At 37.5% G+C, this 12,379-nt stretch overlaps 1 protein-coding gene across 1 annotated transcript; it reads left to right on the top strand.

The window, feature by feature from the left end:
- The first annotated feature begins 900 nt into the window (after positions 1–900).
- LOC108677499 (LIM and SH3 domain protein 1) lies at positions 901–11,892 on the top strand. Its single transcript, XM_018165723.2, has 9 exons — positions 901–1,021; positions 2,795–2,889; positions 3,378–3,462; positions 4,588–4,688; positions 4,841–4,914; positions 5,122–5,421; positions 5,651–5,751; positions 6,247–6,573; positions 7,202–11,892. The coding sequence occupies exons 1-9, from the start codon at positions 953–955 to the stop codon at positions 7,376–7,378; spliced, it is 1,329 nt and encodes a 442-aa protein (XP_018021212.1). The 5' UTR covers positions 901–952; the 3' UTR covers positions 7,379–11,892.
- The last annotated feature ends 487 nt before the right edge of the window (positions 11,893–12,379 follow it).

The raw sequence follows: 12,379 nt of genomic DNA, 5'->3' as shown, positions 1-12,379 counted from the left end.
GGGGGTGTAAATGTAAAAACGCGCATAATAGAAAAACAATGGAGAAAACAATAACCAGGGCTCTAGAGCTGCTAGATAATTTTGTTACAAATTGAATGAGATGTGTCAATATTGTAGCATGTGATTTGCAAAAGTTATAATTTTTTCAAAGTAGTACTCCCTTTCTGGCGTTCCCTAATAATTTCATGCTTTACTGCATTTATTTCTAAAAATTCACCAGATCAAATTGTTCTTTGTTACTTAAGTATGTGTATGAAATTTCAGAATGATCAGGTGATAAATGTAGAAGTTTTTCTGGGACCAAAATGGTCCCCTTAACAAATAAAATTTCAGATCCTGCAGAAATCTCAACATGACAAGAATGGTACCTTCTGTATATTAGTCCCCAATAGCCTCTATATGTCAATGTCACAGCACAAGAGTTCAAATAAACACAAACTTTGACAAATATATACAAGATTATTATTTGCTTTGTTTGATTAATACTTGTTTTATTATTCAGCTTTCAAATTTTACTGAAATCTGTGATTATGGAGCTAGTTACTTTTTATGAGTGAAAAAGCATCCACATTCTAGATAGAAGCTTTATATACCATTTACGGTACCGTACCTCATTAGCGCATTTTCTCATTTATGAAAAATAAGGAGCTTTTGTGCTCGTCATGTCAGTCTGTCCATCCATCCATGACTACCACATTTTCATCAATGAGAAAATGAGCTCTCTGTCAGTCTGTCACTTAATGCAGTGAGTACTGAGTTATATTTTTCCTGTATTATGCTGTCCTTACCATGCCTGGGTTTTGACTTAATAGACAGTAGAGTGATGTTGGCTTGTAGAAATCTCTGATCTCTCTTCAAAATAATTTTTACCATGCCAATTTTCCAGAGTTTTTAGTTTCTTCTTTTTTATTTTTTTAGAATAATTTTGATTCAATTGATTTTTTTATACATCATGAGTAAGCAGTGTGCAAGGTGCCAAAAAACTGTATATCCTATAGAGGAGCTTAAATGCCTTGACAAGGTAAGTCTGGTTAGATCATCGGTTTAATGGTTTATTTGAATTCAAATTTGTATATTAATTATAATTGATTTTTTACAAAATTTTGCCTGAAAACAAAGTTTTTGTGTATCAGTACTCTCAAGGTTTTAGTTATGAAAAGCAAAGCTTGCAATTCAAATTAAAGTTCAGGTAAGAGCTGAAGTGATAGATAAGCCTAAACCATTCAACTTGATCTAGATTTTCAATTATAGCTGAATATAATGATACATTCTTGGTTTAGGTAGAAATTTTTTGGGGCTCTATGATATGCTTTGTGATATACAATTTTTCTGCCAAGACTTCTCAATTGGCCCTAGTGTGACTTAGACCCTTGTTTATTAAAAGTTTACTCTTTACTCTTATGTCACTTTTCTCTCAAGTACACTCCCAGGTAAAGGATCAAGTCACAATTCATCTTATATTTATGAGCTTATGATATACATAGATCAGTTCTAATTGTTTATTGGGATTTTATCTGATTTTTATGCATCATTTAGGCTATCATTGTTATGTTAAATTGTGCAAGCTTAGTTTTTCAGCAAGGTAATTCAAGGTTAATATCTTTGAAAAGTGTTGGTTTTCTTACATTTGTATGTAACTTAACCCTAAAACAAATTGCTCTTTGGGCATACTGTCCACTGCAATAAATATTTTAGACTTGAAAAATTAACTTATATGGAAAATTTTCCAAATGCCTATGGTCTTTCAGTAAATTTTTGTCAATAATGGATCTCATCTATTTGATGAGAATATTTTGTCTCATTTTGTAAATTTTTTTATAAAAATATTGTGGATAAATCTGAAGCAGTGGTTCCCAATCTTTTTCAGGCTAGTGCCCCCTTTAGCTCCCCAGTGAATCTCTATCGCCCCCCCCACAGACAGACGCATATAAAAACCAACACCTCTTTCTTGATATTTAGTTTGCTGCAATTTTGATGAGAAAGGTTAAACACGAATGTGTATTTCACAAAAAGAGCCTATTTAGCAAACCAATATATTTTTTACAGTTTTAACTGTTTCAGCACTATAAATTCAAGATGGCTTGGACAAATTTGCAGCCGGTCTCACGGTCAATCTCCAAATTCAGTAACCAATGAATATCTCCCAAACTAATGAATGCAGCTTGATAAAACTTGGAACACATATTTATTAGGACCTAACAGTGATGATTAGCCTGTGACAAATTTTTAAATTTCATCTTTGTTTGAGAGTTATATGGCAATATGGGCTGAAATTCGCAGTGATAAAAAATTTCTTCCAAACTACTGTACAGATTTGAACGAAATTTTGAATATAATTCCGAATTACCAAATGGTGATTTTTAGCTCGTGAAAATTTATTCAAGTCGGAGTTGTGTTCTGCACGTGTTGTGTACAAATTGTCAAACAAATGTACAAACTTCTGAAAAAAATGTACAAACAGACTTCGTGGACTGCTGCCCCATAATGCCTCTTTCTCCCTCATTGCCCCCCCAGATTTTTCCACTGCCCACAAGGGGACAATATCACCTACTTTGGGAACCACTGTTCTAAAGCAAATGTGATCATGCAAACACAAATTGTTTCTTAAGCACTTATTGTATGTTTTACCTGCATGTTTTTATCAACAAATGATATTATTTCATCTCCTTTTTTCAAATTACTTTGACCAAAACCCTGTGGGAAAACCTAAAGAAAATATGGTCCTTCAATGTGAGGTGCTATGCCTCAAGCACTGATATTGTGTTGTGACCAATAATATGTTTTGTGTTGACAGTTATGGCACAAGAGTTGCTTCAAGTGCCAAGAGTGCAGTATGACACTCAGCATGAAGACCTACAAAGGATTCAACAAGCTCCCCTACTGTGAGGCGTAAGTCAACTGCAAATCATACCTATACCAGTATCAATGATTTCCATCAATAATTAAGTAAGGATATGATGAATAGTACCCATACTTTGATGTTTTATAGAAATTAAAATGAATTATATTTTCTTTTGTTTATTTTTCTTTTGTTTGTGCCATGGATGCCTTTGTCTTTTGTTTATGCCATGAATGTTGAATACATACAGGGTGACTCATTTCATAGATGTCTTTTCATTCTATTGAAGGCAAAATGTTCTCCCTGTATAAGTGCCAAAAGATACGAGATAAGTGCCATAATGGCTTTATTTGAATAAAAAATAAATCTATTTTATTTTTGAATTTTGACTGATTTAGAAGACCTTTTGATTAATCTGGTTAACTATTTTTTCAGCATGAGCATGGTCACTGGAGTAAGATTGTATTGTGTGTGAAGTCAAACTGATCACAAGGCTCAAGAATACATTATTTTATAAATGATGTTAATTATTTTACAGTCATATTCCCAAAGCCAAAGCTACCACTGTTGCTGAGACACCTGAAATGAAACGCCTGGCAGAAAACACAAAGAATCAAAGTAATGTGAGTGTGATGACTTCTTTTTTCTTCATAATGTCATTGGTTGTTTCTCTATATCTTCAAATCAAATGTTATCAACTGAGATTTGTCATTTGTGCAAACATTTTATGTGTGAATATTTTTAAAGTATTCTAAATTAATCTTAATTCAGATATAAATCAAATATTCTTTATGTGTATCAAATATTCTGTATATGCATCAAATATTTTGTACATTTTTAATGAAAATGAAAAATGTTATACAATAAATACATATTTATTTCATGCATCACTGTGAATATTGATGAATATTTGATGCGTCTTTGTGATGTATAAAATATTCTGTGTGTGTATCAATTCTGTATGCTCCAGTAAATAAAGGCTTTGCAACACCTGAAATGTGATATCATATCAAAGCCTGATTCACTTTTTTCCTGTAATTTATTATGATTATTTTCTGCTTGTATTCATCCTGAGATTTCATCATAGGAGCAAAAACCATGAGTAGAACCATCAAAAATGAACAATATGGTGAACAAATTCCATGGTAATTAGTATTTTAATAGTAAATCAAATTTTTTGTGACTTATTAGAAGTCACTTTTTTGGTAAATTTTGTTATGAAAGTATCTGTTAGAAGTCAGTTTGTAAAATATTTGAATATCCATTACTCTTCTATACTTATGTGTAGTACCAATTAAGTGTTTTCCTAAAATTTTCTCTTACAATGTTATTATCACCTAAGTAACTAAATACTATTCCTGAGCCATATTTTCTATGACAGAGTTGCATTGCATCATTATGTAATCTTCTTATCCATGTATATAAGAAATATCCATAGATGTAAGAAATATCCCTACAGACAGGCAGAGAGGAGTTTCTTCATTTCCACCCACTTGTGCTTTTGTTTGTTTATTTTATTTTTTTCCATTTTAGCAAGTTGCACATCATGCGGGTAAATGTCAGCATCTCCAATTTTATTTTTTTAGTTGACAGATTGTTTCACGATTTCACACAATTTCAAAGATATGAAAACCATAACAATGCCAAATTTTAACAATTTTACACCAGATTATGTAAAGGTGACATATTTCAATTATTAAGACACGTCTATATTTAGTCGAGTTACTATCTCTAGTCATATTTTGTAGGTACAATATCATGCCGAGTTTGAGAAGACCAAATCCAAGTTCACTCCTGTTGCTGATGATCCTGAAACCCTGCGGCTGAAGGCCAACACTAAGAACATCAGGTGGGTTTTTCAAATTTTTTGACAGATGCAATTCATTTATATATTTGATGGTGAAGTTGTTTACCATTGTAATTTTATTTTGATTGATTATCTTTGTTGTTGATGTTCATAGAACTAAATATTTTAATATTGAATTAATGCGTGTATTGCAGCAATGTTGCTTACCATGGAGACTGGAAGAAGAGGGAAATGGACAAGAACCGTTCAATGGACATGGAAAGAAGTGGTGAGTATTAGTTTTATATAGTAAATTATTAACTCTTTGAAGTGACTGTGAAAGCAGTCTTATAACTGTCGACAAATTTTTTGGAAATAAAAGTTACATTTCTAAAGAATGAATTCCGTTTTTCTTACTTGTGTTGCTGCCTTATATTCACATGTGTTCTGTTGAGTTGCTTTATGTATAATTTCTATTGCTAAATTTTGTGTGCAGATACCTCTGAGCTGAATGACCAGCAGTATTACGAAGAGCAGCTTGGACAGCTTCAGAACCTGCACATATCTAAGCCTGTTGATGCGTCACCTCAAGCAGCCAGCAATGCCTACTACAGCGAGCAAGGCTACGGATACGAGAGCAGCGCTTCTCCACAGCGCAAGCCGCAGCACTCCAGCAACTCTGCGAGAAACAACAACACCCAGAGTCAGCACATGGCACATGGTCATCGCCAGGCTGAAAAAATTTCTTCTCAGCGTGACCACAACCAGAATCCTGGACAGAGGGCACCTCATACAAGTCAGTTATTTCCTTTTATCTATTTATATTTTTATGCACATTACTATTCAAAAGTTAGTCATATCTGCGTGTGTGGTGGATTTATACTCATACTTATCAGATTATTTTGAATTTGACACTTCTGTAGGTGTTCCCTGATGTTAGATTTATATATACATTTATACAATGCTTTATTTATGCTCTTAATCCCATAATGCACTTTAATTTGACATGATGTTGGTGTTGCCAGATGCTGGATACGGCGGCGAGCGCGCTAGGAGTCACCAGGACCCCACGACGGAGTGGCAGCAGCAGCAGCGGCAGCCTGCAGGGGCCCCCACTTACTATGAGGTGCAGGACGCTTACTGTGAGGTGCTGGACGCTTACTATGAGGTGCTGGACGCTTACTGTGAGGTGCAGGACGCTTACTGTGAGGTGCAGGACGCTTACTATGAGGTGCAGGACGCTTACTGTGAGGTGCAGGACGCTTTAAAATAAGGTTTTAGTGGGGAAAATTTTTGCGTTAAAAATTATCCCAAATTTCAGTAGTGCAGTTGAACTTCATCCGACATCACAAAATGTATCAAGTATGTCGATTCATGGTCAAGACTATCATCTTCAGACCACATAAGGCGTTTTTCCTAAACTTCGTACAGCTTCAGCCAACAAAGCGAGAAGTTGAAAAGTTATTCCATCAAAATTTCAGAAAATTTAAGGATATTTTCTGTGTGATGATTTGGCATATTGTCCTAATCATTAGTAATAGTACATTCAACCAATCTTGGCTCACTGCAAAAACATTGTTCATGTTATGTATGCCTAATTTAATATTGATACATTGCACAGGGAGGCTATGGCCGGGAGATGCCAGCTAAGACGACGCAGCAATATCATCAGGACCCTGAGCCCTACCGTCACCAGCAACACCCGCCCTCCAGCTACGGCCACTACCCGCAACAGCCGTACGAAGGGCAAGCAGGAGCTCCACGGTACCCTACACAACACCCTCAGCAGCCTGCCATGCACCAGCAACCCCACATGGTACAGCCAGCCATGCAGCACCAGCACGCTATGCAGCATCAACATGCCATGCAGCAGCATGCTCCCCAGCAGCAGTACAACGCTGGTCATCCTGCCAGCCCACGCAAGTCTATGCAGCCCACAAATATTGGGGTGAGTGTGGCTAATTGGTCGCGGTGAGAATTATCTTGATACATAATTTGGTTCTACTCACAAATTTATGTTGATCCCTTGTTTCAAATAATGCATACATTGAAGATATGGACTCATGTTTCCAAGATATATATATCTGTATATTAATGCAGGTTTCATTGAAGACCAGAGAGTATTTCTTATTTACAATTTTCTTATTGTTTTTCTTTATGCGGCGAATTAGGCTCTTGATAGGAACTGAAAAAGTTAAATATCCGGTTTCCAAGGGACATTTTATTATAATTTTAATTTTACGACGTTTCGAATGCAACTTCATTCATTATCAAGTAGAGGACGAGTTTTGCAACAAGTGAATTTTAAATTTTGAAATGACAATACCGGTAGTACAATATAGGGTATTATAGATACAGATTGGAATCTATGATTCCATCTGTATCCATAATACCCTATGTTTGTACCATTACTGTGAGGATTAAATTCTCCTACTTCATATTAGGAGAATTTAATTTGAGTTAGTTTCATAACTCTAAATTTGATGGTATTTGTTCATTGTTAGGAGAATTTAATTTGAGTTATTTTCATAACTCTAAATTTGATGATATTTGTTCATTGTTAGCGTCTGTTGCAGCGCTGCTACCAGGCTCTGTACGACTACGACGCCGCGGACACGGACGAGATCAGCTTCAGAGACGGCGACCTGATCATCAACTGCAGCGACGTCGACGAGGGCTGGATGACCGGCACTGTGCAGCGCACCAACGCCTCCGGCATGCTGCCTGCCAACTACGTCAGGAGGGTCTCGTGAGCCTCCGCCTGCTGCATGAGGGTCTCGTGAACCTCCACCTGCTTCAGGAGGGTCTCGTGAACCTCCATCTGCTTTAGGAGGATCTCGTGAACCTCCACCTGCTTCAGGAGGGTCTCGTGAACCTCGACCTGCTTCAGGAGGGTCTCGTGAACCTCCACCTGCTTCAGGAGGGTCTCGTGAACCTTCATCTGCTTCAGGAGGGTCTCGTGAACCCCCTTCCTCCGCGTCTGTTCTGCCTGCTCTTCTTACTTTTCTTCAGCTGCTTGCATTTTTATCCTCGGCTGCCTCCTCTTTTGAAGCATTCCTCAGTTGCCTGCATCGTTGTTAGTGCGCAGCTACCTTCACTATGAGGCATTCCTCAGCTGCCTTCTCTTTGAAGCATTCCTCAGTTGCCTGCATCGTTGTTAGTGCGCAGCTACCTTCACTATGAGGCATTCCTCAGCTGCCTTCACTTTGAAGCATTCCTCAGTTGCCTGCATCGTTGTTTGTTCGCAGCTACCTTCACTTTGATTCATTCCTCAGCAACCTGCATGGTTGTCAGTACGTTGCTGCCCCCATAACAAGACTGTGTGCAGCTTCCTTCAGTGCCTTATTGACGACTTGTTGTAGGCAACGCATGCTGTGTGTTGCCCTGGATCTGTTGCATGATATTTATTCTTGCCTGCGTCTTATGTTCCCTTTATTAGATCATCGTGCGTCTGAAGCTATACATTGGCTCTGTTCATGAGATTAGGGAAAATTGTTTCTTTTATAATTGTAAATGCAGGACAAAGGTGACTAATTCGTCTGTAGAAGTGTTACCATCTTCATCGGCACGAATATTATATCTCATGCTACAATTTTGTGTTACAATTTTAAATTATCCAAAAGATCTTACTTTTTTGCTGTTTCTTTATGCATTAACAGTGAAAACTTAATTAATTAAAACCTAATTATGCCTGTAGAATTCAAATCGGTTCGATGGACAATGTTATTAAAGGGAATGTGAATCTTTAAAATTGGCAGCTTTACTCCGATATATTTATTTACACTGTGCCTGGTGTTTTACTGATTTAGCGTGCTCTGTATTTTTCAGCTTTTTTAGGCGCATAAATGAGTGGAGAGTCCATGAGATGAACTTCTTTGTGACAGAATTTCCACCGCAGTCTTACGTTTTGTCGCATTTTTCGTCATTCGTATCCTATCGCAAAATTGTCAGCAACAGAGAAATAAAATGGCAGCTTCTGAATACTCATTTCCTGTACGGCTAATAATTAGGATCTGATGCAGCTTTTCCTTAGACCTCAGCTTTTTCTTTAACCGCTCGGGTTTCCTTTAGAACTCTCATTTCTTCTTTCGACTTCTCAGTTATATGATTATGTTGCTTGCGTTTGTTGTACAAAATACCTCTTGCATGCTCGCTGTTCGTACTGCCTGTTCGTACTTGCACGCCTCTGTTCGTAAATACTTCTCTGTTCGTACTGCCTTCATATTATCCCGTGTTAAATTAACAGCTAAGAAGGAACTTATTGAGTAGGATACAAGATCAGGCCTCTGTATATACCTCCTTCTCGACTCCAAGGCACTCATTTCCCATGCATCGATCCTATGGGCGCCCGACTTTTATTACAATCCAGTTTCTGTTTCAAAGCGCCCAGACACTCAATTGTTGAGCTGAAAACAAATTGTTGCCATGCATTCTGACATCTTTATTGTGCGTTCAGTTGGTCGCAGTTTTAGAGAACTTGGCACGCGTAAAATCTTTTTCTTTTTGGCACGCGTAAAAAAATTTACGCACGGGTTTTTTTGGTACGCGCCAAAAAAATTTTTTGGCACGCATTTTTTGTTTTAACACGCGTAAAAAAAATCTCCATTTTGAGCCTTGTGGTAGGCATTTGTTAAGCTTCATTCCATTTTCTCCAGTTGTTTTTAACTGTTAAAAAAGGGTGAGAAATGATTGGTGTTAAGCATATTATTTAAAGGACAAGTTCTGTGCCCCGCCAGCCACACCTCATTTTCCTACACTTAAGTTATGTTGACTTGACAACGTTATTTTCTCCAGTTTTGTTGCTTCTATTATAGACATAGTTATTTATAGTATTGTTCTCAATGCGGAGATAATAGATTTTATTGCGTTATTGTATGTGCCCTCATAGCCGTTTGTCTATGCATTGGATATACTGGTTATTAGATTTATTTTACTTCTAGATATTGTTATTATGTATCATGGATGTATTCATTGACAAGTTCATCTCCTTTGCTCGGTACAAATTATATCCCGTATGTCCCTGAAAATGTGTACTGTGTGTACTTGGCTTAACTGTAAACTCCTACGCCTGTAACCCTCCACTCCTCGAAAAATCCATCCTGAGTATTTTAGCGGAGACGTACGAGTTACATTCATTGCTTAACGACGACTTTTTTAAACTTACCAGGAATCGTTGTGCCAAAGTTTTTTTAGTGTCGATTTGATTATCGGATATATGCACTATCAACAATGGAAATGCTTGCTTAATCCAAGCGCTGTTCGAGGTTGCCACGCACATCTAATATTTCCGGCACTTTGTAAATGACGAACGCTGTGCGTTCTCCGGTGCGAACCTAACGGTAGCGGTCACGGTTTCTAACTAAACTTTCGTGTCAATCATTCTTGAGTTCAAGCTAAAGGGGAACGCTCGGCATTCTGAATTGAATTCCACATCAAGATTTATCCTGAAGTATCAAGCTTCTCGTCGCACAGTCTCACTTCACAAGCTCATGTCTGCTCTTCATTGAGTAAGCGCGTTCTCTTCTCGTTGACTACTTCTTCATTACCACTGTGTTTTTTTTTCACAGGTGATTAAATGACTCTGGAAGATTTTGCTCTTTGGGTAGATGTTCTCTCGCCCGTTATCATTACTGTCTCGCTCCAATTTATACGAGCTGACTTTTTTTATTCCTTTCCATTCTCGAGACAAGGTTTTGGATTTTTTTAGAATTCAACTAATTTCTAATAAATGCTTGAGTGTCGCAATCTACTGTCACAACAACTGTATTTTATTACGTTATTTTGATCATCTCTAACCTGATATTTCTAATCCTTAATCGCCATCTGTGCATTTCAAGTTAGCATGCATCCTTTTCATTTCAGGTTGGCAATCTAGCCGAGTTGTTTTTCATATCTTCACCACCCGTGCAACTGGTCGCTGCCTTTCTCCTTGTCAAAATAATGTTCATGTTGCTGGTGATTTCAAATAAGTCCTTAAACACAACGCAGCTGTGCTGTGTCACACTAGTTAGACTTTTGCGCCGCCTTTGTCATCCGTTTAAACCTTTAGTTTACCGTCTGCGAGCAAACACTTCTGCTCTATTGCAGATGGCTTCACGTCATATATTCATCCGTTGATTGTCCGTGAATGTTGGACTGACGTACAATTATTTGTTTGGGTTAATGTTGTCTTTTGTCTTATACCTAAGATTATATTTGAAGATAATAAAATTGTGCGATCAACTGGTACATTGCATCAGTATCTCTAATTGTATGAGGACGCAGGCTCATGATATTTCTCGTGGCAGGCTTAAATTTTTTTGTTTATTTCTAGAGGAAATAACGCCCTAATTTTGTAGCCCCGATAACCCAACACTTTTCGTCCCCTTTAACGTTGAGAACTTGAACTTGACTCGAGATGTTTCACTTTTTAATTGTGACTGCCTTTAGATGACCGTGATCTTTTGATCGTTTTAAAAACCTGAAATATTAGCTTACAATTTTGACTTAAGGCTTGATAACTGGAATTGACTTAATGAACTAAAGCTTATAATGAGATTCCTGTCTTCCTTGCTGCCTTGTGAAGCCCTCAACTTCAGTGCTCTTTATCAGTGCCTTGTCTCAACTACTGTCTCTTGAACAGACGTTACTCATATTAGCATCCTCGCGTTTATTCACATTCCCCATCGTTTTAAGCTTTTAATCTATACACAGGAATTATGAAATTTTTCGTATTTGTTCTGACATTATTTAACTGTATACCAAAAATTGATCGTAACAAAAGGCTTTATTTAACTCTTGTCGGAAGAATGGTTTCGCTCAACTGCAAATATTACCCAGATTACTGATCCTGCGCAAATATCTTTTCACTTCTACAGGAATATACCAAGTGAATTTTCATAATAGTACCAAAAATTGTTCCCTTGAAATGCACCAGACCGAAAACAATACCGAGGTGGATGTACATGATGAGTTTCAAAATGAACTTGTAATGCAGATGGGAATATACTCTACTCGTCTAAGTTTCCATGTATAACAGTCAACACAATAACGTCTATTCCGCACTCCATTACCTTGCCAGGTTCTTCAATTAAAATTAAAACTGGGTTGCTTGATGCGACTTCAAATGTAGAACCGGCACATATATTAAGGACATTATAAACAACGACAGCTCCAATTATCTAATGACTAAGAATAATCTATTGTGTATAAGTAAACTCATAAGTGCAGCTTATAAACCGAATGTTCCTCAGTTAAAAACAAAATAACAAAAACAATTTCAAATAAATGGTATCTTTTACTCATTTACATCCTATTTTTGATACGCAATGCTCTTTTCGGTTGCTGTGAGCTCCAAAAATTCAGACGGGTCAAAATTTCAGAAAGGCACGTATTGGCTTAGCTTCGTTCGTTGCAGTTGAAAAAAATATAACTCAGTACTCACTGCAGTGAGTGACTGAGAGCGCATTTTCTCGTCGACGCTCACTCTCACTCTCGTCGATGACTTCATGATCTATGCCTCATCTCGATACTTACCCGCTCTCGTACGCAGAATACAAACTGCCATAAACCGCGCAAACCAGTGGACCACGGCTCACGGATTCTCATTCTCAAGCGACAAAACCGTTGCTATGCACTTCCAGCGAAGTCGCTCTCAAGAACAACCCCCTCCATTTTTCCTACAAGGCCAGCAAGTCGCTGTGTCCCCCACAGCCAAATTTCTTGGTATGATATGGGACAACAAACTCTCATGGAGACCCCATGTGCGGGCTTTA

Source organism: Hyalella azteca, unplaced genomic scaffold, assembly GCF_000764305.2.
Source record: "Hyalella azteca isolate HAZT.00-mixed unplaced genomic scaffold, Hazt_2.0.2 contig3406, whole genome shotgun sequence".
Classification (NCBI taxonomy): domain Eukaryota; kingdom Metazoa; phylum Arthropoda; class Malacostraca; order Amphipoda; family Hyalellidae; genus Hyalella; species Hyalella azteca.
This window is presented reverse-complemented; position numbering and strand designations above follow the sequence as displayed.

What these genes read in the sequence shown, in the direction of transcription:
- LOC108677499 (XM_018165723.2), top strand. Translation starts at nt 953, where the DNA reads ATGAGTAAGCAGTGTGCAAGGTGCCAAAAAACTGTATATCCTATAGAG. An exon ending in AAGCTCCCCTACTGTGAGGC is followed by an intron (nt 2,890 to 3,377) that starts GTAAGTCAACTG and finishes ATTATTTTACAG; the next exon opens with TCATATTCCCAAAGCCAAAG. An exon ending in GGGCCCCCACTTACTATGAG is followed by an intron (nt 5,752 to 6,246) that starts GTGCAGGACGCT and finishes TACATTGCACAG; the next exon opens with GGAGGCTATGGCCGGGAGAT.